We start from the raw sequence: 27,531 nt of genomic DNA, 5'->3' as shown, positions 1-27,531 counted from the left end.
CAGAGTTGTCTTAGACCAGATCAATAAAGATAATTATCCGCAAACGGGAATAGCAGACCCTGCTTTTTGTATTTCATTTCACACAAGCAACGACTGTGTTTCAGTACTGGAAACCCCAGAAAGTACACAGTTCCTCAGTCAATGTTTGATGAATGATAGGCCCTGCTGGGGAAACTGGAGACAGACCTGAATGGCAGGAATTACTATCAGGGGTAATATAGTCCTGTATTTTGTTATCGGGGTGAGTGTTTCTTTTGCACTGTTTAGAACTTACTTGATCATTCTAAATTCTAATCCGGAATGCTGAATCATGCCTCTGTCACCAGAGGCATGTAGATTAGGCTACCCGACATAGTAAAATGAAGCGGTGATTTAAATAATCGCCGCTTCATTTAAATTTACATGGCTGCCGCGCTGAGCCGACAAACAGCTGATCAGCTGTTTGTCGGCTCAGCGCGATAGTCTGGACGCTCCCCTGCCGACATCAAAGGTATTTGTCCACCACCCAGGTATGCCTCCAAGAATTTGAAAAGTTTTCAAAGGCCACTTCGAAATGTAGTCAAAGACCACTCCATGACATTAATGGAGAAGGTGCAAGGTCTGGGATGGAGATTAGGTACAGAAGGGAGCTCGTGGTAGGGGATTGAGGTGCAGGAGGGGGTGCAGTGTTCAGGAGGAGGTATAGATGCAGGAGAGGATTCTGACCTGAAGGAGGGGGTGCAGGGTCTGGGAGGGGGTTATGACCTAGGGCAGGGATGCAGGAGGTGGGGCAGAAGGTTCAAGGGAGGGTGGGATGCCAGGTGCAGGCTTTGACTAGGAGGAGCCTGCCTTAGGCAGTTCCTGGCCAGCAGCCCAGTGAGACCTTCAGGCAGGCTCCCTGCATGCAATGCTCCCACATGCTGCTCAGTATGGCTGGCTACAGGGTCCATGTGCTCTCTGTGTGCCATGCACCCAGGGGGCTCTTTGCACACAGACTGCACCACAAGCACAGCCCAGACAGCTTCCATTGGCCATTTTCCAGCCAATGGCAGATGCAAGATTGTGCTGGGGGTAGGGGCAGAGTGTGAAGTCTCCACCAGGGGTGCACAGAGAACATGTGGCCTCCTGTAGCTGGCCGCTTTGGGTGGTGTATGGGGGTGGGGCAGGCAGGAAGCCCGTCCAAAACTCTCACTGGCAGACTAATTACAGCCTGTGTACCATATTTTGTCCACCACTATCCCTAGGCAATTTATTCCAGTGCTTAACCACTTGGACAGTTAGAAAGTTTTTCTTAGTGTCCAACATAAACCTCCCTTGCTGCAATTTAAGCCCATCACTTCTTGTTCTATCCTCAGACGTTAAGGAGAATATATTATCTCTCTCCCTCCTTGTAACAACCTTTTAGGTACTTGAAAGCTGTTATCATGTCCCCTCTCGGTCTTCTTTTCCATATTAAATAAACCCAATTCTTTCTATCTTCCCTCATAGGTCATGTCTTCTAGACCTTTAATCATTTTTGTTGCTCTTCTCTGGACCTTTTCCAATTTGTCCACATCTTTCCTGAAATGTGACACACAGAACTGGGCACAATTTTCCAGCAGAATAGAATGGAGGAATTACTTCTCATGTCTTGCTCACAACACTTCTGTTAATGCATCCCAGAATCATACTTGCTTTTTTTGCAACAGTGTCACACTATTGACTCATATTTAGCTTGTGGTCCACTATCACGCCTAGATCCCTTTTTGCAGCACTCCTTCCTAGGCAGTCATTTCCCATTCTTTAAGTATGAAATGGATTGTTCCTTTCCTAAGTGAAGTACTTTACATTTGTCCTTGTTGAATTCACCATATTTGCCTCAGACTATTTCTCCAGTTTGTCCAGATCATTTTGAATTATAATCTTATCCTCCAAAGCTCTTCCATCCCCTTCCAACTTGGTTTCATCCTCAAAATGTATAAGTGTACTCTTCATGTAAAACTCCTGTTACTATCTGCCTACAAATCCCAAATGAAACTTAACGTAAAACAAAGTATAATAAAAAAAGTGTAGCACAAAACTGTAGTTTTAGTTTTAATAAGCAACAATGTAAAAACAAAACCACCTTATTCAGCAGATCTCTCTATGTGTGTTCAGATTTATATTTGCTCACTTTAGGAATACAAAAGACAAAATTCTGACTTCACTGAAATCAGTGGCAAAACTCCTATTGATTCCAGTATAGATAGTTTCACACAATATTTTACATCTGTTACTTCTGCAGAACCGCCACTGCTGCAGGGAGGGAAGCTGGATTCTAATTTTGCTCACACATCGCCACCAGAATTATTAAGCAGGTTCAAATTGCTGTCAGATCTTGTCCTCATTTCTATCTGTACAGACTCACAGAATCTTCTTTGCTGGTAATGGAAAGGAAAAAACCCAGCTTGATTTTCAGATCCTAAGTTGAGTTTTCATTTCTGACAGCTAGAAAAAAATCTCTTTACTTATAAACAGAGGAAATTTTCTTTGCCTGTCGCTGAAAGTCCGAGGAGAAGCACATTTTAAAAACAGTCAGACATTTCTGCTTTTCCCATTGATTTCAATGCACAGTGAGCTACTCCCCAACCTACTCAGCCTTGCTTCCTGCCTCTTGGCAGAGATCGAGCTCCATCCATGGAGTTAGAACAAAGTCATCTACAGCCATTTAAACATTGAAAATAAGTTATTCGTTGAATAGCATTTGTGGATTTTGAAATTATACACACCCCACATTTCCCCTCCTAAATTTTTCTGAAAAAATCCTGCAATTTTCCTTTAAAATTTTGCTGGACTTTTAAAAAATAATGTAAACAGAATATTATAAGAAATGCACACTTCAGTAGTGCTCCAGAAAGTATATTTTACTGCTTAACATGGTGTACTTGGAAGAAGGGGGGGAAAGGCAAATCAACCTATTGTCTGCTTTATTTATTCTTCTCTTTTCCTAATCACTTCTTCCCTGGTATGTAGAAATATCTGATTTCTAGATTTCAAGAACTCCCACAGCATCTAATTCATAAGATAATATTTACAGTGTGCACTATAATACTTAATCAGCACTTAACAGACTTTGAAAGTAATTCCATGGGTTTCTTTTGTTGTTTTGAAAGAAAAATTAGGGCAAAAGTAAAATAAAGTAAGTTCGCTTTTGAATCTACTGAAGTAATATTCAACTTTGGGAGTGGAATGGTATGTTCTGAGTGACAGCAACTACCAAAAGAAAAAAGGGGAAAAAATCCCCAGAAAGTGGTTCTTCAACACTGCCTTTTTTCCCACAGCCCTGTGGAGCCCCCAACCCTGTCTGCGGAAACTGAAAGAGAGAGGGGTGGGATTAATGTGTAATTAAAGGGAATTTGGAAGGTTGAGATGTTGCGGAATGTTAGATCAGTAGCTGGAACAGCATGTGGTGTTCTTTAGGCAGGCTTCATTGAATCCATACAAAAAAAGAAAGAGGGGCTGCTTGCCCGTCTGCTCATTTATCAAACAGCTAGGCTGAACTTTCACAGCTCCACAAAAGTGTTTTACTGTTTGCTGAAGTTTTGCTCCAGAAATTAAAGCTCAACAGCCTAGTGAGTGTGAACATACATAGTATTTTTGACATAAACCAAATATGTGCAAGGTTCTCAGAAACAAACACAAATCCATTATGTTTTGTACAGGGGGAACCATTTGTAGATTTGGAAAGAAATATGAGTGAAAAATAAGCCAAATATGTGATACGCTAATAGTCTTTATAAAGCACCTGTGATCTAAATGCACATTCTGGAGCTTTTGATCAGCTGAGTTAGATATTTATCGCTGATACCAATTGGGATGAAACACAGTTTTATGGGAAAAGTCCATATTATTTAATTAATCTTTGACATTTTCTTCTGTTTTTCCTCCTTTTATCTTTGTCTTCAGTGAAGTTTACATGGCTTTCATTGAGTATGAGAAAAATTCAGCAATAACCTAGTGTGGAAAATAGAATGCAAAATAGAGGAAGAAATTCCTTCTCCATATCAGTCTTTGAGGCCTACTGCTTTCTTGCTTTTATGGCTGTTCTGCTGAAAGAGTTTTCATCATGCCTCATGACTGGGCTCATTCCTGCGAGGGAGTTCCATTCTCTTGGACCTCAGTAGGAGTTAGGCAGATCCATACAAAGGGGCTCTGCATAGGTGCAGGGACTAAACTGCATGAAGGAGTCAATAGTTATTGAAGGCATGATCTACTGTTTGAATTAATAATGGTCTGAGTCCTAAATGTTGCTGGTACTAAAGATGTGGTGTTTGTTTACCAGTCCTTTTCATTGTCTGTTGAGCATAAATTGGTATTCAGACTCTCTGCTTTGTCGTGTTTGTGAGATGCACCATTATTTTCCATCCAGAGAGTAGATTAAGTATACGGTCACACTACACTATCCCTGTTAATACAATGGTGAACCTCATCTAGGAGAATTGTGGCCTCGGTCAAAGAGCAACATCTTTCCACGGAATTCTCTCATAACCATGCAAGTATTTTAATAAGAGGGCTGTGGGGCCCCCGAAAGAATTACCTCATTCCAAGAAATGTTCTGCTTCCAGAATGTGGTCATGATGAGATGCTGACACCATATTAGTCTCAGAGGAGGAGCTGTGTTAGTCTGTAATTTTAAAAACAACAAGTAGTCCTGTGGCACCATGAGCTATGTCTACACTGCACTCTAAACTCGAAATAAGATACGCAATTTGTGCTATGCAAATTGTGTAATTATTTCAAGTCTATTTCAAAATAGACTGTTTCGAAATTTGGTGCTGTTTTGAGCCATCCCTTACTTCTTGTACAACGAGGTTTACAGGGATGGTGAAATAGCGCATCTGCTATATTTCGAAATAGCAGACACATTCAAAAGATGCAGGGTGTGTAGATAACTTTGATGTGTAGATATACCCTTAGAGACTAACAAAAATATGTATATAGTATAATGAGCTTTGGTGGGCAAAACCCACTTCTTCAGATGAGGTGATCCTGACCACACATTAATGTTATAGCAAAAATTACCTGTATTGTAAAATCTCAGGCTTATTTTGACCAGAACAATGAGCACATTTTCCAATAATTAGTGTCTTATTATGGTAACATGAAGCCCCTGATCCTACAAACACATACATGAGCAACTTTAATAATAGGCTCAATTTTAGCTGAAACTCTCATTAAGCTTACGGGCAGAACTGAGCCCTTAGCGATTATAAACTGCATTTTACTTTGGTATATATTTAGAGAAGTTTCATTTATGCGAATGGTGTTTTTCTGAATTTCATTTGTTGTTTTGCTTCATTCAGTAAATGGAATAAAATCATGCATCTTTTTTAGAATAAGCTGATTTGGTCAGATTTCCCTTGACAAACTCTATATATGTGCAACAGTACCCAAACTTCTGTTTGCTGCACGTGGTGCACACCATTGATAGGGGTGCCAATTGGGTGGGTGTGTGTATGTGGAGGAGGGGGGTACAACTGCCCAGCGAGAGAGGGGAAAATGGGCAGTTTGCCCTGTGCTTTCATTTGAGAGGGTGGTATGACCCAACATGCAGGATTGCAGTGCCACTCAGATTGTGGCTCGTGGCCCCTCTATCACGATGAAGGGTCACAGGCCCCAATTTCAGCAAGTGCAACCTGGCACCAGGCCAAACCTGGGTGGTCCTGTGACCTAGGAGGTCAGATTGCAACAAAATGGAATGGGGACCTGGGGCCTAGGCACCATTGCAGGGTGAGTATGATTGTTCCCCTTAGGTGACAAATTTCTGGTGGTTCCCCTGTGTACGTTAAATACAATTTCTCTTCCTTTTTCTCACGCTTTCCCAAACAGTTACATTAAAAATACACTATTTGCATATGCACTTTTTTGGATTTATTAACAGTTCACTGTCTTTATTTACAGATAATAAGACAACAATTTCCACAATTAACGACGAGACGGCTCGGAACCAGAGGCCAGTCAAAGTGAGCAATGTATTGTACTATTTCCTATTCTCACACAGAGCTAAATTCTGACATGGTTTCTAGCATTTTAGGATCAGTCTTTGCTTGACTATTTTACCATGGAGTTCCCTTTGACTTCAATTTCTGTTGCCTTGAAAACTATTATTAAGTAACATTTTTTTGTTGTTAGTAACTATGGTCATTTATAAACATCCTAAAAGGGCATCTTTTACTTATTTCAGTGTAGTCTGCTAATTTCTGAAATTTTGCAGAGTTATAACATAGTTCATATACATTTTATGTAGCACCTTTCTTTCCAAAAGATTCAAGAACACTTCCTATCCTATTAGAGATCTTCACATCCACCACTGAAATGCCTCTATTTCTGGGGTGCAGTGTGGCAGCTATTCAATGGCATACAGTTTAGGACATAAATGGCAGAACACTATATCAAAAGTGGGTTCTAGAGGAAATTTAAGTAGAAAGAATCCAATTGCCCAAACTGGAAATTGGCCAGGAACCTGGAGTTAATACCCTTTGCTCTTGTGAGAAGATAAGATTTTTAATAGCCATGAGTGGTCAGGACTTTTGTTTTCTGTCTCACCCAGAAGATGAAATTTCCAAAGTAAAGTGGATCCATCACAGGAATTGGTTCTGTACTGATTCAAAAAGAATAGTGAATGCAACATCACACCCTGCTACACCTTGGTTTTCCTTGGAGGTCCACATATTGGCCAGATCTGACTCTTAATATGTAAAATATAAAACAAAAGCCCTAAGTGGCTGCAAAAGTTTGTTTGTAAAACTTCTCATTCCCACATACAACTTACAAGAATGATGTTATTAATACATAAGAAAAAAAACATAAAATGAAAATTAAACCTATATCTTAAGGACAGAAAATAAGAATAACTCGTGCATTGAAGGATATTCAGTCAAATACCATTTTAAATCTGATTCCACTTCCTTCTCCTTTCTGATAAATAATTCCATGGTGATGTGTTTCTAGCAGATTCTCTTCACTGAGATCAAAATTAGCTGTCCAACGGTCCACCACTGTCTCCTTAAGACAATTTCTGTGAGCATTTCCTGTGTTTTGTGACCAAACTCTCTCTTTCTAGAGTGATAGTCTTCAGGCAGTTTCAAATGTGAGGTCTCATCCCAAAGAACAGTGTGTTTCTGCCTAGGTACTCTAGTGGTTAATAACCTAAAATATTACTCAGATGAAATTGATGGGCTAGCCCAGGTGCAAATTAGCAAAAAATTCTAAGCCCGGGGGACTCAAGATAGCTAGATTTAGAAATGGACATGATTTCTGCACTGGTTCAGAAGGTCTGTATGGCTATGTGTAGACTACAGGGTTTTTTTTTTAAAAAAGTGGCCTTTTCCGAAAAAACTTCACCTGCATCTAGACTGCCGTCGCATTCTTTCGAAATTAAATCGAAAGAATTCGGTGGGTTTTTTTGACAGTGGTAAACCTGCTTTTACGAGGAAGAATGAATGCCTTTTTTTGAAAGAGCTTTTGAAAAGAGGCATTCTTGAATGCAAACAGGGCTTTTTTCAAAAGAAAGCATCCAAATTGCCTGGGTGCTCTCTTTCGAAAAAGTAGATCACTTTTTCAAAAAACTTGGGGCTGTTTAGATAATCTCTTTCGAAAGTGGCTTGTAGTCTAGACGTGCCCTATGTAGGAAGATGTGACAGTTTGGTTTTCAGTAGCGTACCATACAGCTGAACTTTACCTCACACATGAAGTTATGCTAGTGTCAACCGCAAAGTCATTTAGCTTTTCAGATGAAAGAAAAGAGTGAGTATGACCATGTTTGTCAGTAGGATTAATTGCCTTTAGATTAAAAGATGGTACTTCTGTCACTTGAGTGCTGGAACTAGCAATTCACATGTGCTATAATGGGGTCACCCAAACTTGACCAATTTGAGGAAGCCATGTTGGAAGTTTATAAGGAGCCCCGATTCCACACTTAATTTGCATAAACAGGAATAGATGGCAATTACACTTGTGTTTAAGGCAGAGACATGGGCATATTTGAATATTTAAAGTTGATTATAGCCACAGTCCTGGAGTAGAACTTGGTGGGCAGTATTTCGCTCATGTATTTGGCCATTCTAGTCAATAATTCTGCCTTTCGGAGGGGACACCTTCAGGAATTGCATCAGACTGTACAGGCCAATTTATTAAATAGCTATGGGGTGCATTTGCAGGTAGATATGGTTATTTTAATATTCACCAGACTCATTCTTATGAAACATCAATAGGCTATCTAGTGGCCATGTGTTGCCTCACTGGATTGTCCAGTAAGATTCCCATCCTGTTCAGACTTATTGCTTACGTTTGACCATAACCATCTTTTTTAAATAAGCAAAGGCAAGCAAAATAAACAACAAAATAATAAGAGTAATCTACAGGGTTTTAGGCAGTCAGCATAGAAATGAATGCATGGCCATATAGGCAGTTCATGATTACTACTGTGCTAGATGTCTCCCCTCTCCTCTTCTATTTTCACAGCAACAGGAGAGGTAGAATTCAATTTGTTTAGGTCTCTTTTAGCTGCTAGCAGTGTAAAGATCACGGCACCCAGATGAGTAGTTCTGATGTTAGCCAATTAAAAGTAAAGATATTCATGCACACAGTACAGACTGTTAAGTAAATCCATTCTTTGCCAAATGTAGTACTGCTCTGAGTTCTATTTTTATTTTCAAGAATATCCAATCGCTTTCAAATGAAATATTACACAGAGAAATTACTAACGAACTATAAGCTAACATCTGTCTCCCTTTCAACAACTGGGCTGACAAATTGCTGCCAATGTCATTTTACTTCACTACCCACCTATTGCCAAAGGGAACTCCAGCTGTACCAGTGGTTAAAGTTTATCCAGCTTCACACTGTTCTGCTTTCGTTTTTTTTTTTCTTTTTTTTTTTTTTTTTTGTAGTAAAAGGTAACATTAGGAAGTTCAGAGCTACAATGTCACTATGCTTCTGGACATCAGCTGAGCAGCTTTCTTCTTTGCAACAGGGTTTGTTGCCTGTAAGAACACAGCTGTGTTCTGTCTCACTGAGCTTAAAACCGTTTCACAACAGGTGAGCCATGAGAAGGCAACTATACATAAAAGATGATTTCTTCCTGAATGGTACTTAGCTTGAAACTCTTCAATTATATGAACAAGGGGTTACTTTGCCCAATGGAAAAAACATGGTGTGCAGGGAATTTTATTTCTTTCATTGAAGGAGTGCTGCAGGTACTCAGATTATGAAAGGAAAAGTCATTCCACACTGCTGTAAAAATGTTTGTGTGTGGTCGGCATTTTATTTTCTGAAAGCTCAAACTTTCATATGCTCATCCTTGGCTTAACTCTTTTTCCACAGTAACGGACAGGAAAAGTTACAAAGAATGTTTGCAGTGCACAGTTAGGAGTTTTTGTCCTTGCAAGCAGTAATCCAAATATGTTAACTTTGACTATTTTAATTTCTTTGATTTTGAGGCTTTTGGAAAAACCCTCATGTCTAGTGTATTGCTAAAGTGAAATATGCTAGGAATGAAATAATACAAAATAAAACGATCACATTCTCCATGATTTTGATCAGGTTTTGATTTTGAAATGGGTATAGCTGAGATCAAATTGAGCTGAAAGTTGCTGAATTTATTAGAGGGAAAGACCTCCCATGTGATGCCACCTACATTTTCCCAGTGACTTAGCAATTAAACTGATTGTGCTAGGTTTGTGATCGCCTTACTTATGGTGAATACTATGTATTCCATGAGAAACCCTAATGGAGTCAATGACTGTGAGGTTACTTTTGGAGTAAAATGCTACCCAACGTAAGTAAAGAATCAGAATCTAGTCCTAAGGAACAACTTAGTAATACAACACATGGTGGGAGAGTCTGTGCTGTGCCCCTAAGGCACCTCAGAAAACTTGCAATGCAGGGAAGGTGCACTTAAAAGTGGCTTTAATCCATTTTTGTGCCCTCCTGGTCCTGAGGTCTAGGGGGCCTGGCAGCTTCCCAGGGCTGCTCAGAATCTCTTCAGTGTTATCCCTAGGGTTGCCAGCCCTCCTGGATTGGCCGGGAGTCCATTGGGATCAGCCTTGATCTTATGGAGGCGATTGAAACCAATCCAGGAAATTTTGGGCCACTAAAAGTCCAGCAGTGCAGCAGGGCTAAGGCAGGGTCCCAACTTGCCCTGACTCTGTGCAGCTCCTGCAAGCAAAGCACATGTCTGAGGCACAGGGGCAACCAGGGGGTCTCTGCCTGCTGCCCCCACCCCAAGCACTGCCACCAAAGCTCCCATTGGCCAGCTAGTGGAAGCTGCAGGGGTGGTGCCTTTAGGCAGGGACAGCATCCAGAGCTGCCTGGCTGTGCCTCTGCCTAGCAACCATGCTGGTTGCTTTTGGAAGCCACCTCAGGTACCTGCTGCCTGAAGCACCCCTACCCCTACCCCAACTTCCTGCCCCAGCCCTCCTGTACCTCAACTTTCTCCCAGAGCTCACACCCATTCCTGCACTCCAACCTCCTACTCCAGGTCAGCCCAGAGCCCCTCTCATACTCCAAACCTATCAGCCCCACCCCAAAGCCTGCATCACCTTCCACACCCCAAACCTCTGCCCCTGCCCAATGAAAGTGAATGAGGGTGGGAGAGAGTGATGGGGGGGGGGGGGAATGGCATGAGCAGGGGTGGGATTTCCGAGAAGGTGCAGGGCAGGGGCATGGCCTCAGGGAAGAGGGGGCAGGGCAAGGGTGTTTGGGTTTATACAATTAGACAATTGGAAACTCTATGCCTGCTGCAGCCTTGCCCCCAATACATCCCTCCCGCCCCCAGTCCCACCTCTGGCATGCCCCCCATGTTGGGGCTTGCAAGGAGGATTTCAGAAGGCAGCTTTATAGTTGTCTACTCCAGTGCTTATTCTGGGGAAAATTCTGCCTCAGCAGGAACCAGGGCATTTAGAGCCCCTTTAGTTTCCTGCAGCTCTTTTATGCAGCACAGAGGGGCTGGAGCTGGTGATATTACTCATGATATAACACCTGGAACATGTCAATGTGTACAGCAGATGATAGCTGAGTGGGGGCACAAGATTGTCATTTTAAACCTGGAACAGGGGGAAGGGTTAGAGCTGGTCAGGAATTTTTGATGAAGTTTCATCATAAAATGCTGATTTGTCAAGCCCATGCTGTTATGTGGAAATGTCTTGGGTTCAATGGCCTTTGCATCAATCCCAAGCAAAGTTCTGGTGGATTCCTGCCTGGTTTCCTGGTGGGCTACTAGCAAGCTTCTTCCCCTCCCCCCAGGGTCTGGCTCTGGAGCAGCCCCACTGTGTGGATTGCTCTGGGACTAGGCATCCAGATCCACAGGCCAGCTGGCTCCTAGGACTTGCTGTGGGTTGAGCAACCCCAAAACTGCAGGTCCTGGGGGCCCTCACAGTGGCTGAAAGAAGTTATGATTCTTCTCAGTTTACCTGCTCCTTTAGAAGCCACACATGGTGTTTCCAAAACCATATTTTTTTCAGAATTTTCAGTTCACACAGGAAACTTTGAATAATCTGGTTTTAGTCTAAATCAGAATGAAACCAGATTTCTAACTGTCAAATTTCCCTTGAACCAGAAATCCTGAATTTTAGCCCCAGTCTTCCCCAGCACTCATGGAGTGTAGGTATTTTTGGGAAGGCAGTAACCCTTGCCTACGTTACCCACTGCCCATGCTGGTAAGCAAGGTCTATCAGGCTATGTCTACACTCCAATGCTATTTCAGGATACCAGAGTATCCCAAAATAGCTTTCCTACGTCTTCACAGCAAGCCCGTTATTTCAAAATATAACAGGCTTGCCATTCCAATGTCCCTGTAAACCTCATTCCACAAGGAGTAAGGGAAGTTTCGAAATAAGCTATTTTGAAATAACATTGAAATACGCTACGCAATTTGCATCTAATTTCGAGCTATAGTGCAGTGTAGATGCACCCTCAGTGGCTATATAGGTCCATCAATGGCTGTTAGCCAGGCTGAGCATTAATGGTGTCCCTAGCCTCTGTTTGACAGAAGCTAGGAATGGGCAGCACTTGCTGATGACCTACTCTGTTCATTCCCTGTGGGGCACCTGGCATTGGCCACTGTGAGAAGACAGGATACTGGGCTAGACGGACCTTTGGTTTGATCCAGTGCGGCTGTTGGAATAGTCTGTTGTCCTGTGTGGAATATGGGGTTTGTTCTAAGGCCTTAAAGAGAACTAGGGAATGGAGAGTGGGGTTTTTTAAAGTGCTGAAAAGTGATGAGGACCCATAAATGCCATTGAAAGATGATTGGACGTGTGCTGAGGTGTCATTCTGGGACTTTTAAAAATCCCACTCAGATAGTCTAATGTTGTTTTCAAATGAGTCTCTTTTGATTGATTAATAGAGCATCACCCTTATCTTCTGTGATTCTATGATCACTGTTCGTCTCCAAAGGAAGCTACACCTTAGAAGGTGTCAGTCAGTGATACATAGGGATGTAAGCAACTAGTCGACTAGCTGACTCTCCGATAAGCAAATGCTTATTGGATTGTCGACTAGTGACTCGACTAGTCACTCCCCCGCCTTGCTGCCTCTATCAGAGAGAGGCAGTGGGGGTGGCGGGGGAGGGAGCAGGATCCGGTGCTGGGGGGAGCCATCTTAAAAGCCGGTTCCCTCCAGCACTGTCTCCATGGGGAGAAGGAGCAGGGGCACAGTGGGGAACTGGCAGCACTTCTGCCTTTGAAATGTAGAAAGATCAGGGCTCTTGCTACATTTCAAAAGCAGAAGCGCTGCGGGGAGCAATCTGGGGACACTCAGTCTCCTGCTGGCCCCATGCTCCTAGTGGCGCTTTGCTTTTGAAATGTACAAGAGTCTTTCCAGGTCTGTTGTACATTTCAAAAGCAGGGAGCGCGTTGTAACATCTTAGTGACACAAGGCCTTTGAGAGGACATAGCGGCTGCCAGACAGCTCCCTCCAGGAAAAACAAAGAAGTAAACGAATGTTTCAAGAGACAGGTATTTCTGTGACACCATTTTCATAATCATCACAATGAGGCAGTGATAGCTGATCGGCTGTGGTCAAGGTTAGGCAAGTTGATGGAAAGAATCATCAGGAGGTGCTTTGATTCAGGAGGCTGGACTGGATAATGAGTGGTCTCATTATCATTTATATTAAATGCTAAGCTGTAGCACAAATTTACAGTGATAGGGGTGATACAGTTTGGCAGTAACATAAGAACAATATTAAACCTATTCTGTTTTCCTTACGTATTATAGCCCAGCTGGTGTTATCCTGTCATGTAATATTCTTCACTGGTCTGAGCCTAAGGAGAACAGCAATCCAAGTTGCAAAATAATTTTATCCAGAAATTGACATTGTTGGGACTTGCCAATTTGTGCACTTCTTTTCCCTTTCAGTTTCTCTTTGACATTTTGTTTTGTCTGCAGTTTTCTAGTCAGCTTTGTTTGCTCCCCAGGATCCAACCAGCACTTGTCAGGAAACTGGAAATATGGCAGAGGGGCTAGTCTTGTTGGCCTGGCCCTGTGTTTCTCCTCATCGCTAAGCAAAGTGATCAGTTGCAGAGCTTTAGTGCAAATGCTTAGACAACAAGTAGCTTCAAAATACAGCTGAGAATTTTAAGAGAGCACAAACAAGAAGCTGCGATCTACTTCCATGCCCTGACACAAAACCAGTTTTATTTTACCCAATTAGAGCTATTTCCCCCCAGCATGATTGATATTTGGAAACTTGATACATTACAATGTCATTCTGCTGTTAAATCAGCACTTGTGGTCCAAATGTATACTGGCACGCATCTGTTTTGTAAACGAAATCACCAGCAATTGCTTATTTTCTCTCCTCCCAACCTTTATTTGTATGCTGTATGAATAGGCTGATTATAAAATGTGTATCTTCATGTGTCAGGTACCATTACTATGGCATTGCAGTGAAAGAGAGCTCTCAGTATTATGACGTGATGTATTCTAAGAAAGGAGCAGCCTGGGTCAATGAAACAGGAAAAAAAGAAGTAACCAAACAGACAGTGGCGTATTCACCACGATCCAAACTTGGAACATTACTGCCAGAGTTTCCAAATGTCAAAGATCTAAATCTGCCAGCCAGTCTGCCAGAGGAGAAGGTAACACTTTCGAAATATTCCTTTGGCTTGCCTTGCTTTTTTCCTGTTGATGAAAGGTTGATCTAAAATACAAGGATCTTAAATAACAGTGAGTTTAATAATGCTTTGGCTTTATTTATGAGGGACTTAATTGCTCCATGTGCTAAGGGCACATATTTTTCTCTCATTTAAATGTCTGAAAAACTCTCCTGTACATTTTTCTTTCAGCATTTCTGAATTCAGTGTAGGCACAGTGCATATAGTAGGAAAGGGTTAACAAAGAATATCTGTTCATGTCATCAACTGTGATATTCCAGACCTCTGTTTCTATAATCGAATATACAACCTACAAAGTCTGAACTCCCTCATTTGTATGCTGAAATATATTATAGCACTTTCCTGAGGAAAGAGTGAATTTACTACATTTATCCTTCCTGTAGGCTGGAAAACAAACAAAAATCCTGTATGTTAATACGGCAAAATATCTAGACTCTTGATTGGCTTTCTACTTTGCAGACACTATTCATGTGTGTAGTATTTATGTAAACTGAACAAAAGCAATAGGGTTCTATATATCCTAATTAAGGGCTGTTCTTCCTGTTGATCTCATCAAGGCTTTTTTGCTCATTTTATGCTTGTGGAATCTCCATCAAGGAATCCTCTGTTTGTCTCAGAAGGAAAATTTAGCTTTAAGACTTGCATCGTTTCTAATAATAATCTAACTGAACTAATCATTTCAGATGATTTTAGTATTTTTTCAATTATATGTGGAGAGAAACTGGCGTGTTCCTTTTGTACTGTGTATTTTTAAAGCAGTTTTTAAAAATTTGATATTTTTTTAAGTAAAATGATCTTTTGTGCATTTTCTTCTTTTTCTTTCTCAGGTTTCTACCTTTATTATGATGTACAGAACTCACTGTCAGAGGATACTAGACACTGTAATAAGAGCCAACTTTGATGAGGTATGACTCCTGGAGCATATTTTGAGTGTGATATTTCAAGTTATAGATTATCTGGTACCTTTTTGTGAATAAGAGAAGAGAATATTTACACTACTGTTTATAGGGTGCTTTATACGTAACTGTTAATAATAACTCTTTAGATCAACACACAAGTTAGAGAGAAAAAATTCTATTGAGTTATCTGTCTGCCTCTCCTTCGATTCAGGATTGGCCCTTACAATATATTCTTTAACTGCTGGCTAGTCCAATTTTGTATGATTCAAGAAACGAGTCTTTCATCACTTCCCTAGGGAGATCTTTATCCAGTGATGCTCAGGGTTTAGTAGTTCAAGAGCCAAATTATCAATCAACATGATAAAGATCCATAGTAATGTGAATTCATTGTTTAATTTACTTTAGTGCTATATAGTCATATTTAAACCGTATGATGGGAGATGTTTAGTATATATTATTATCACAGCAAAATGACTGAACAAGTATTATTATTTTGTTAACTACAACCAGTAATAATAACATAGTAAAAGCATCCTGATTGGTTAAACACTTTGAATTTAATTATTAACCAAACTATGTGTTTTACTGTGCACTGTGAAGAGCTGCAGGAGACCACATTTAAGAGCCAGTTGTGGCTCACGAGCCTCAGTCTGAGTATCACTACAGATATCACTCTGAGGGAATTTTTTTCAATGTTCAGTATAAATTTACCATTGCCTGCTGCTGCTAGTCACACTTCCCACTGATTGCTGGATTTGACTTGCTCCAGTATGTAAACTACCCTCCACAAATTTGTAATTTACTTTTTTTTTTTTTTTGTCTGAGAACTGTCTGGTCATGTACTTATTTGGCTTTTGTTATAATTCAAGAACCAAAACTCCCCAAATTGCTGATGCATAAAGTAATTTTCAATTGCATATGGCAAAAGTATTTAGTTAAGGGAAATAAGTCTGAACACACAGAGACTGGGATTTGCAAAGCAACCTATGGGAGTCACGTCACCCAGCTCCTGTTGAAAGTTAATGGAAGCTGTGCCGTTATTGGTATCAGCCCCTTTGAAGATCCCAGCGAAAGTGGCAGCAGAATTCTCTATTCCTGTCTCTCATGCTGTCTATTATTCCCCACACTTTTCCAGTTTCAAGCTGAGGGTCTTCAATGATTACATCCAGACTATATATTTTCATTTACCTGCGTGAAAAAGGAACTGTCTGTCTCCAGTTAAAAATTTTCCATTGGTACCTTCCTTGTTAGTAAACACACATCTTCAAATGGGGATCCAAGCCATTTCTTAATGAGAGTAAAACTGATCTACAGCTTATATACAACAAATATCCCCTGTTCTAGTCCCATTGACCTCAGTGACACCAGATAAGCATACATATTGGAGTGTTTGCAGGATCAGCTCCACAGAGCATCTCCAATGACCGAGTGGTTGACTAGTGTACCTATAGAGAGAGAAATAGAGAGAAAACTATAAAATATTACAGGCCTGAATCTTTATTGCTTTGCACCTTGCATAGTCATTTACACCAGTGCAAGGTGGGTCCAAAATGCTAACAAATAGGAATACGAGTGTTTTGACTGCTCTACAGCTCATCAAATATGTTTCCATGGAAAATGGCTTTTTTTAATCCGAATGAAAATTTTCAAGAACATTTCTGTTTTGACTGAAATTCTCACCTTCCTTTCTTTTAAACTGAAAAATGATTCCCCCCTCCCCACCTGTTTCTCTCCTTTCTGCCCTTTCCTTCTTTTCTAGGGGAAACATTTTCCATTTTCATTTAAAAAAAAATCTTTCAAAAAATCAAACTTATTTCGTCTCTTCCCAATTTTTTCAAGGGAAATACTTCCCATATTTTGACCAGCTCTGGCCACCTCCTGGCATTCACTTTGCATGTGTATAAATGACTACACAACATGCAAGCTACAGAAAATCAGGCTGGATATGTGAAAATCAAGGAGCTGCACTCACTGTGCCTGCTGGTGGAGAATAAAAATTGCATGGCATGATCAGAACCCTTGTAGTGTGCTAAGGCAAAAGCTTTTTTTAACCTATTCTCCTCACTGGTAATGTTTCCTTATCCTCCTGTGCATATTATAACGTACCATATTTATCTAAGTTACAGCATAAGCCTGTCCAGTTTGCCATGTATAATTTGTATGGGTGTGTGATTCTAGGTTCAAAGTTTTCTTCTGCACTTTTGGCAAGGGATGCCTCCTCACATGCTTCCTGTATTGGGTTCCTCCACTGTAGTCAATATAGTTGGGGTTTGTGATTCAATATTGTACAAAGCTATTTCTGGAGTTTTGATGCCAACTGTACTGCAAGCATTACCCGACAGGTGAGTGTGTTCTGTCGTACTGACCGTTTTTGTTTGAATTGTTTGTGTTAATTGTGGGGGCTTGTTTTCACTATTGGGGCAGTTCTTAACGAGCATAATTTCCCTACAAGTCTGAAAGCTGTTCCAATGAGTTTAAAGATAGATGGGATCCTAAAGAAATGTCTCATAGCAAATAGACGGTCGTTTTGCAGCTAGCATGTGCATGAGTGCCCACCAGAAATCTATAGGCAGTGGAATGCCTTCATTATGCCTCCTTTGAACATGTTCAGAGAGGCTGCTCTGTCACTTTTCCAGGACTGAGAGCCTATTATTCCAAGTTACGGCTCCAAGCGGAGTTAATAATGTTTACCTGCATGTTCCCAAATGCATACAAAACAGCAGAAATCCGAGCTCTGTCAGTCTCTGTCAGTCTCTGATGTAAATTGTTCTTCCACTTATGAGGAATAGAATGTGTACGGGGGCTGGGTGTAAGGTTGACCTCTGAGAGAACATGGATGCATTTAAATGCTATCATGTTCAGGACAGAACTGTGTTCATTTGGGAATTACTTTTTTCACATGATCCAGAACCAGATGCACACAGCTTCTCTCTACTGAACAGGAAAGATACCTGGCTTTTCGAAACTAGTTTGAGAGCCAAATTCTCCTTTCTGATCTACACCTCAGATCTTGTCTGTTCTTTCCCCCCATAGAACTTATTTGTGTCCATGGGGTTTTGCTTACATAAAGAAAGCAGGGTTAGGGTCAACAGTTCATTGCAGAAGGTTTTATTCAGCCAGAGTATGTATGTAGCTTCTCTTTGAGAAATATCTGCAAACACACTTAGATTTTTATAAATTTGTTCAATATTCAAAATTATGTGATAAAATTCAGCACAAGATTTGCTAACAATTTGTTGAGACCATTGCTTTGGCTGTTCGCTGTTTGCACCAAAGGTTTGGTCACCTACATTTTGTTGTCGCTCTAATTACAGCAAACATTCTCCAGCTTTTGTTCTACTTACACTAGAGTGCAGCATTCAGATTCTGTGGCTTGTTAACTGGATGCAAAGTATCTGTCTGCAGCCAGGAATAGGGTACATGTGTGTGGATTTCTTTGGTAAATCTTGCATGTTTTTGCAGACTCCCCCCATCCTCCCCCCAAATCGATCTCATCAGAAGGATTAAATTGCATAGCAGCCCCTTTTTCAAGCTGCTTAATTCTTTCATAACCAATAAGGAGAGACTTGAGTGTGAATATGGACTTTTGTAATGCATATAAAGGGCCAGATTGTGGCAGTTAAGCCACGGCCCACACTGGAGGGAGTGCGGAAGGGTATCACAGCAATGGAGAGAAGCAGTGGAAGCCTTTGGAGGAAATCTTGCTGACTCAGACGGAATTCCCTGGGAACCAACGTTGCAGTGCCAACAAAGCCAACCTTTAAGTGGGGTCATCAAGTACTCCAATCCATGCCCAGCCCTCTCTGATAACCAGTGTGGAGGAAGACAGACCCGTGGCCATGTCCTCTGCAACTCATCCCCTCCTGCTGCCATCTGAGTTGCTAGTATCCACAGGAAACTGGCTGTGCACCCACCCAATGAGCTGAGCCCAGTCCTTGCACAGGGGTTCTATAAGGGATGGGAAAGCTTCTCTGTATACCCACCCATGCAGGGCGAGGCAGAGTGGTGCTCAAAACTCTCATCTTGGGTCTACTCTTCCTTCACGTGAAAATCTTGACCATGATTTTTTTTATGACTGTGGAATAAGATTGAGGCTCCTTTTATTTATTGATATAATTTCCAAACTGAAACCCCCAAACAGAGTAGTAAGTTGAGGTGAAATCGAGATGCCACCTTTTAAAATGGATTTGAGTGAGGAAGAGAAATCTGAAACAAATCCTGGGCTCAGCGTATTGTGGATATCTTTTTCCCTTTTGCTCCAGATATTTTCAGATGTTTTCTATACTATCCAAGTCCTTGATCCTGCAGGTGACTTTTTGGCACAGTGGGGCTGCCCACAGGTGTAGGAGATGGCCAGATAGCATTCAGCTTTGACTCAGTTTGAGAATACAGTTTCCAAAATGTAGTCATCAAAGCAGGGATGGGCAAGAGATGACTCACGGGCCAGATCCAGCCCCCCAAGCCTTTCAATCTGGCCCATGGCCACCCCATGAGCAGTCATAGAGCAGCCCCAAGCACCTTCAGTCACAGAGCAGCCCCATGCCGCTCAAAGTAGCCAGCTGCTCCATGTGCCTCTCTGTGCTGCGAACCATGGGGGAGGCTTCACATGCCGCCCTCACCCCAAGTACAATCTTTCGGCTCTTATCGGCCAGCAGTGAATGGAAGCTGAGACATCATGCTGGAAGTGGGGGCAGTGCATGAAGCCTCACCTCAGAGAGCCACATGGAGCAGCCAGCTGCTTTGAGCCTGGGGCTACAGCAGGGTCCCACTGAGCTACTGCCCAGAAGCTGCCTAGGTAAGCACCTCCTGGACAGACCTGCACCTGGCACTCTCCCCCTCCTACACTGCAATTCCCTGCCCCAGGTCACTACTTCCTCCTACCCCAGGTCACCACCCAAATCTTCTACATCATCCCCGGCTCTGGTCACAACTCCTTCCCAGATTCTGCACTCCTTCCTACACCCCTCCCACAAGCCAGAATCCTCTTCTTCACCCAAATCCCCTGCCCCCGGTCACAATTTCAACCTTCACTCAAACTGCCTTTCGGACCCTGTACTCTCTCTCCTGCATCCTAGTCCCTTACCCTGAGCTCCCTTCTGCACCCAACCTCTGTCCCATTCCCTGCACCCTCGCCATCAAAAAGTGCAGCCCTTGACTACTTACGAAAGTCTTGGAGTAGCGCCTCATCAAAAATTATTACCCACCCCCTGCATTGACGAAATGGGGCTATTTCTTCTCCATTCCAAAATTTGGAAAGACTGTTATTTTTATGCAGCTTCTTATGTTTAGTTTTGTTTAAACTGTTCACTAAAAAGCTCTGTTATTAGGCTGCCATTGGGCCCCATAGGCTGTAGTAGGGCAAATTCTGCTCGGAATTATACTAGTGTAAATGCAGAATAGCACCAATGACTATAACAGAATTTCTCTACATAGACACCGATGTAATGGAGAATCAAATCTGGCTCAAGAATCACTCTGTCCTCCTAAAGCTGTGTCAAAATTTCTCTTTTCCATCTGAAAATTGTGTCCTCGGTACCTTTTTATTGTCTGTAACTAAAAACGATATGCTGGGTGGAGGAACCCTGACTTTATATGCTTCCCGGCACTGCAGAATAAACTGCAGAGTATATGTGTTTTGAAGTAGTGATTTTTCTTTTCAGCTTGACACAGGTGATCCGAAAGTTTGCAAAACAGCTGGATGAGTGGTTAAAAGTAGCTCTCCATGACCTGCCAGAGAATCTCCGAAATATCAAGTTTGAATGTATGTACTGAACAATCTTTTTTTTTCATCTGAGAAGAATGTGTTATTTATCCATTAAAAGTTAATTGGAAGCTAGGAAAATGTTCTTTCTATTGGTCATGAAAAAAGATCAGCATTAGAAGTCTTTCATTCGCCAATAATCTCCACTCACTCATGAGAACCAATTTCCTTTAAAAGTAATAAGCCACAGCTCTAAGACCAGTTGTCTTTCCCTTTTATGGACTTGATAAGAAATTAATTTGTTGACAGTAAGCAAGCATTACGCATGATATTAGGCAAAGCAAATTATTAAACAAACCTACAGACTTGCACAATTTGAATACAGCTTGAGGCCCTCACTCCAAAGAAGTGCCAGAGTTAAATATGAAGGGGATCAAATTACCCTGTCACCACAGGAAAGGGCACTACGCCTTTTCAGACATGCTTTGTAGATGCCTGCCGTGCACATCACCTATTGATAAAGCCTGCTTTATTTCACAGCTCTCAATTCTTTGCTTTTCATGAGCAGTAAATTCCACATCAGAAGTTTAAAAAAAACTAATTTAGGAGAAGGATTAACTACTGATCAGCACGGAAAATTGGGAGTATGTTTTGCAGAATGCTCAGGACATAAACTAGAATAATCCACTTGATATTTTTGGCCATTTACTTAGCTATTCAAAAATGATGGCAAATGTGTCTTGAGAATGTTTTTGTCAGTTCTTTGTCAATTCAAAACTATTGAGAATCCACAACATTGAAACCTGTTCCACATACATAAATATTGGGACAAAGAATATTCTAATAAATCTGAAAATATATGTTTAACTACTTTCATGGACAACGTAGGAACAATATATAATACAATACCAACAAATCTGACTTCATATATCTCTATAGATTATTTGTTTTGATCTGCAGACCTTTAGTGATTGTCACATGAGAATAAATTTGAGAACACATTAGCATTTACTTGTACTTGATGCCTGGCTATCCTGCAAATGGTTACTTATTATTGGGCATGATATTTACTCTTGTTTGAGCAAGTCTGGAAGTACTGGTGACAGAAAACTATATAGCTGGCAGTGTTTGCAAGATTGGGATCATAGATCCTGTATACATAGTGAATATTTACAGCCCAAGTCACAAGTTTGGATGCCTTATTGAGATGCCCAAATCCCTTTTTTGGAACACTCAACCATCATTTACAGATATAAATAGTCTTTATACATACTGTAACTACAAGTTGGGCCTCCCTGATCTGGCATCCTCAGTACCTGACCAGTCCCAGATGGGGGATTTTGCCAGACCAGGGGAGGTCATTTCTGCACCCCTGTCATTGGTCCCCCTGGCCCACCCACTGGCCTCCTGGCCAGCTCCCCATCTCCTGCTGGCTCCACTGCCCTGCAAACCCCACTGGGCAGCCATCGCTGCCATGGCTGCGGGACCTGCCGTGTACCCACACGCACTGCGCTGGGGCTCCGGGTCTTGCAGGACAGCTGCACGTAGCAGCTCCCTGCCCCACCAAACTACCACATCTCCCAACCCCACTGGGCAGCCCTGCTGCCATGCCCTGGGTGGCCCCACCATCAGCTCGCTGAGGCCAGTCCACTGCCCTGCCGGCCCCACAGGCATCCATGCTGCTGACCCTCACCCAGGACTCTCTGGTCCTACAACCTCCGTGCCAAACCATGGATGTTGCCAGACCAGAGAATCCCAGTTAAGAGAGTTTCAACCTGTATTGATTTCAGCATCAAAGTGTAAGAATTGGTTGTCCTATACAAAAGTCTGTCTTTGAAAACTGGGCCATTAATATGAAGAATAAATAAATCACAAATATGTGCCTTAACATAAATGAAATTCAAGGTATTTAATTGATACTAGTTTTAACAAGATATTTTAAAAATCTAATCTGTTTATTTGGCATATTACCTATATGTGTAAATTCTCCTTTCTTACAGTGTCCAGAAGGTTTTCACAAATTCTCCGGCGGCAGACCTCATTAAATCATCTCTGCCAGGTAGGTATTTCATTGGTTATCCATTCTGATAAGTTTAATCTATGCTGCTTTTGCTGACTTTTGTAGCAGTTTGCTAAATCTTCAGGTTGGGTATTGCTCAAGGAGATGTTCTCTTGGAGGTCACAATGGAACGAGTCGTTGGTAGTTTAGTCTCCAATATTGACAATGCTCTTCTGTACAGAAGCTACAAAACCATCCAAAAATCAGTTAAATGATTTATTAGGGAGTGGGCCTGGTCCTATATTCCATGTGTACCCAAAACTCCCAGTACCTTCTATAAAACAAATTCAGGATCTGGTCCTAAAAGAGGTTTCAGATCCAGTTCAAAGCACTGAAGCCAATGGGAAACTTTCCATTGATTTTCAAAATGGATTCTGGACAGGTCTTTTGATGAGGGAAATAGACAGAAAACACTATTTGTGACACTAAACCTCAAGCGAAAGCAAAATCAAAACAGCAGATATTCACTTATTGTGGTTACATACTTCAATTTAAAACCAAGTGCCATCAAATCCTGACCAATTTACTATTTTTTTAATCCAGTCTTTCTTCTGGCAAAACTAGGGAGTTAATATCTGGTTAATATCAGACTTACCACCTTGCAAAAGATGCTATGATAGACATACATGATGGATTGTATTTCTTCCATTAAATTAACTTGAAAACGAGTACAGGTTGGACCTCCCTCATCCAGCACACTCAGAACCTGACTGGTCCCGAATGAGGGAATTTACCAGATCAGGTGAAGTCCTCTGCAACTGGCCACCCAGTACTCTGCCCCTCCCTCTTACTAGCTCCACTCTCGCCCTGCTGCTACAGGGCTCGGGCTTGGCTTTGGCCTGCTTCTACCAGTTGGCTGGGGCTCTCTGGGGATGCAGCCACCATGGCCCCGCTTTTGTCCCGCGCAACCCCCAGATTAACCCCTACAGCAGAAATAGCCCCAGGGTTTGAAGTTTGTGGAAAGGAAGTCTCAGTGAGTACGCTTTGTGGAGTTCCTCCACCTTTAATCCATTTGTGGAGGTGGGTTTGCCCCTCTGCAGCAGCATGAGCTATGGGGTCTACCCACAAACCTGGTAGATCCTCAAGAATCTGCATAGACCTGGGGGATCAAAAGATTAGAGCCATTCACACAGAGGCTGAAAGCTTCAACATTTGCTTTGTCCCCTCAGCACCTTCCTAAACCTCTTCAGGCTGCAGTGTCCCCCAAGGGAGACTTTTTGAAAAAGATAATTCAGTCCTAATCCAGACTGTCTTCTCTGATTAATTTACACAGAACTGATAGTGTGACCCCAATCTAGCACTAGCCACGGTTCCCTCAACCCACCTCTTCCCTTTGTGCAGGGAGGTCTTGGCATGGTCCACAGTGTGGGCAGGTGGTGGTCTGCTGGCAGTTGACCCCCCCCCCCTTTTCATGTAGCAGAGGGAAGAGACACACACAGAGAGTTTCCTTCATATATAGACTGAAGGGGAGGTTCAGGACCAAAGTGCTTTTGTTCTTGGACTAAAGAGGACCAAGCACTGTCGCACAAACCCGGTAGAATTAATGGTGTAGGGAGAAAGCCATTTGTTAAGAAACACCTGGCTAGATTTGCACTTTGTGGAAATGAATACAGGCTGAGGCGAGCTGGCAAAAATGGCTTCAGAGTTTTCTACAGCTGCCATGGCCGGTAATTTCCAGAAAAGATCAAGAGGCATACAGAGCTTGAAAATCAACTTAGTGAGGCTTGCTAAGGAAGCGTAAAAGGGGATAAAGTCTACTTTTTAACCTAATAAACCATGGACTAATGAGTAGATTGGATTGGATTATAGGCATCAAGAACGGTGATTCACAGTGCAGACATCACATTTCAAATGCTGGAGGACTGGAGGAACGTGGATCTGAACAGCATTACCAAACAAACGCTCTACACCATGGAGGATTCACGTGAGGAGCACAGAAAGCTCATCATACAACGTAAGAATAAAACCCTGAGATATAATATGGGGAACCATGTACCATATTTCCTGTTGAATATAAAACACAACAAAAACAACAATGTTCAATGTTATAATAATTGATTTATAGTAAATCAATTTAGTAATTATGATGCCGTAACAATGTGGTAGCGCATCCTTACTGGCTACTGCTTGCATGAAGCTCAGATAAATACTGAAACATTTATCAGAAAGAAGTGAGGCAAAACCAAGAAATGACACTTTGAAACATGGATACAGACAATGTTCTATTAAAAAAAATATGTCTCGTTTTCCTAACGACTGATGCAGACCTAAGGCCCAATCCAGAGCTTATTAAAGACAATGGAAGTATGTCCATTGGCTTTAATGGCCTATGAATCAAGCCCTTAATCATTTTATCTGATAGAGTGCTGGTCATTTCCCCAGTTATGCTATTAGGGAAATCTGCTTTTTTAATGGCTTTGACAATAGGCCTATTGTGTGTTTGAGTCACTTCCAGGGACTTATTATTTTTTTAAAAAAACTCTAGCTTTACAAAGCACTTTTATCAGCAAGTTAGTCTCTGATTGGCTGAAGTTTTATTTATGAACTTTTAGAAGTAAATGTGTATCCCACACCCAGAAATCTGATTGGCTGACATAGACACTGCTTGGTTTATTGAAGGGCATAGGTCAAAGAATGGCTTGCAGGAATCCTGGAAATGTTGTGTTTTCTTAAAATGACAAATTGGGTTTAGAATAAAAATTCATCTGTTCCATGTGTAAAGTAATGACACAAGTTTCCCACAGAATGTGTGTGCATCCCTGGGTGTGTTACACTGGGATGCTAAAGATGAGTACTCTTGTCTTTAGTACCTTCAAACCTCTGCCCCCACCTGGAGTCCTCCTCCTTGCTTTCCTGAATATGACAAAAATGCTCCCATCTACCTCCCATTCTTCACTGACCTCCAGATGTCTCATCCCCATGTAGGAAGGTGATCTCACAAACCCTGACCACCTTCAGCTCGCTCCATAAAATAGCAAAGAACTGTTCTGGGATTCTTGCCAGTTTCTCCCAGCCCCTAGCTTACCTCCTGTCCACTGTGGATTCCTGGCTTGAGGGGAATAAGCCAGAGTTGGCAGCAGAGAGAGGTTGAGAGTAATGAGAATTCAGGACAGGAAGGGGGTGAAAGATAAACAGTTCAGGATATGCTGAAGCCTAGAATACAGACTCATTCTGTCTTCTAGCAGCCAGAAAATCTCTCTTCCCCTTTCACATCCTCAGAATATACCCAAAACCACTGGATATTATCTAGCTCCCAATGGTTTAATACTTAATATCAGTAATATTTGTATAGCAGATTCAGGAGAGTATCCCATTTAGGAAGGATCCTTAATGAAGTACTAAACTTTAAGTTCACATTTAAATCCAATTAAAGTTAAGCAAGTGCTTAAGTACTTTCTTGAAGAGTGGATGGAATTCAGAACATAAGTGGAAGGGGGCCAGTCTTATCAACAAAATTGGAGAGGAGAAAGGAGAGAAAGAGGAAAACCACAGGGTTACTGCTTCTGGTCTCAGTGGTGGAAGTTACATAGAGACAAGGGGTATATATGTAAGAGCTTTTTTCCAGCTTTGGATATAGTTTCTACCTAGATGAAAATCATTTAAAGATCTGTAACCAAGGATCACTCTTCAAGTAGCTAGTTCCAAAAGGTGGGGTGGTGTTTTCATCTTCATTGAAGTAAATTCAGTATTATTGTTGCAGGTCAGTATTTTCCCTTCTAACTGGAAGGTTTACAGAGGGCTGGAAAATCAGCTTAATTTCTTTGTCTAGGATCCTAATATGAGCAGGTCTGAATGGGAAAGTAAGGGGATCCTTGCTCCCCATTGTTCCTGTGAGTGGCTGAATAATAGCTGTGACAATCTACCCCTTTGTAATTAAATCTAAATTCCGTAATTCCTTAACTCCATTGTATCACCTCCTCTCTGTCCTTCCACGCACTCTGACCACTGTTGATAGAATTTTCCTCTGAATCCCCAAGACCTCCAGGATAACTCTCCCCTATTCGGCTATTATGTGTATTGCACTAGTTGTTAGCAGTCACAGTCTGAATCCGAGATCATTGTGCTAAGCACTGTGCACAAAGCAATTGAAAAGGTGTTCCCAGCCCCCAAAAGTACATCAGTGCTCAGTCTCATTTCAAATTGTAGTTGAAAACATAGCTAATGGGAAGAGACAAAGCCAAACTGATATGCACCTCTAGTTCAGCACACACACGTACACGAGCACACGTGTGCGCAGATTCACACACACATTTTTTGCTGGTGCCTCCTCAGAACTGAGCCCTCACGACATGCTTATGGCATTGGGATTTTTTAGTACACATGTCCCATGTAGGCTTCCAGTGCCTTCTTACACCCTGCTGCTGCTGGGAAATCCCGACACTCGGACAGCCTCCTGGAAATAACTGGAAAACCCCCATCTCTTCCGGATTGAAAGTTATTCATAGAAAGTGATCTCCATTGGTTAGTGGAAAGTCTTTTTCCTTGTTTTTAACATAGAGCTACTTCTATCAGAATTTTCCCCTGTGCCCCTTCCTTCCAGACCCTGCAGAGGTGTCTGCAACAGCTGCTTTGGGCCAGATACTAACTTTGGAATCAGCCCTGAGTCAGGGATAGTGCGTAGCAGCATTTTCTCAGCTGTTACCAACCAGACGACAAACTGGGACTCGAAGGATCATAGCAGAGCAGCCCTTACCCATATGCAGTACGCACAGCTGGAGACAGCACCTGAAAATTTGGGGCACCAGTAGGTCTTAATGTC

General features: G+C 41.9%; 1 protein-coding gene across 2 annotated transcripts in view; it reads left to right on the top strand.

Annotated features, from left to right (window-relative positions):
* RFX4 (regulatory factor X4) overlaps nt 1-27,531 on the top strand; it is a 150,867-nt gene that overhangs the window by 68,817 nt on the left and 54,519 nt on the right. For both annotated transcript variants that reach the window (XM_006137987.3, XM_006137986.3), the window contains exons 5-11: nt 5,899-5,960; nt 13,864-14,077; nt 14,941-15,018; nt 17,191-17,354; nt 20,673-20,773; nt 22,714-22,772; nt 24,582-24,726. In XM_006137987.3, the coding sequence (XP_006138049.1) occupies nt 5,899-5,960; nt 13,864-14,077; nt 14,941-15,018; nt 17,191-17,354; nt 20,673-20,773; nt 22,714-22,772; nt 24,582-24,726 (823 nt within the window). The remainder of the gene's footprint in view (nt 1-5,898; nt 5,961-13,863; nt 14,078-14,940; nt 15,019-17,190; nt 17,355-20,672; nt 20,774-22,713; nt 22,773-24,581; nt 24,727-27,531) is intronic.

Source organism: Pelodiscus sinensis, chromosome 1 (genome assembly GCF_049634645.1).
Source record: "Pelodiscus sinensis isolate JC-2024 chromosome 1, ASM4963464v1, whole genome shotgun sequence".
In the NCBI taxonomy this organism is placed as follows: Eukaryota; Metazoa; Chordata; order Testudines; family Trionychidae; genus Pelodiscus; species Pelodiscus sinensis.
This window is presented reverse-complemented; position numbering and strand designations above follow the sequence as displayed.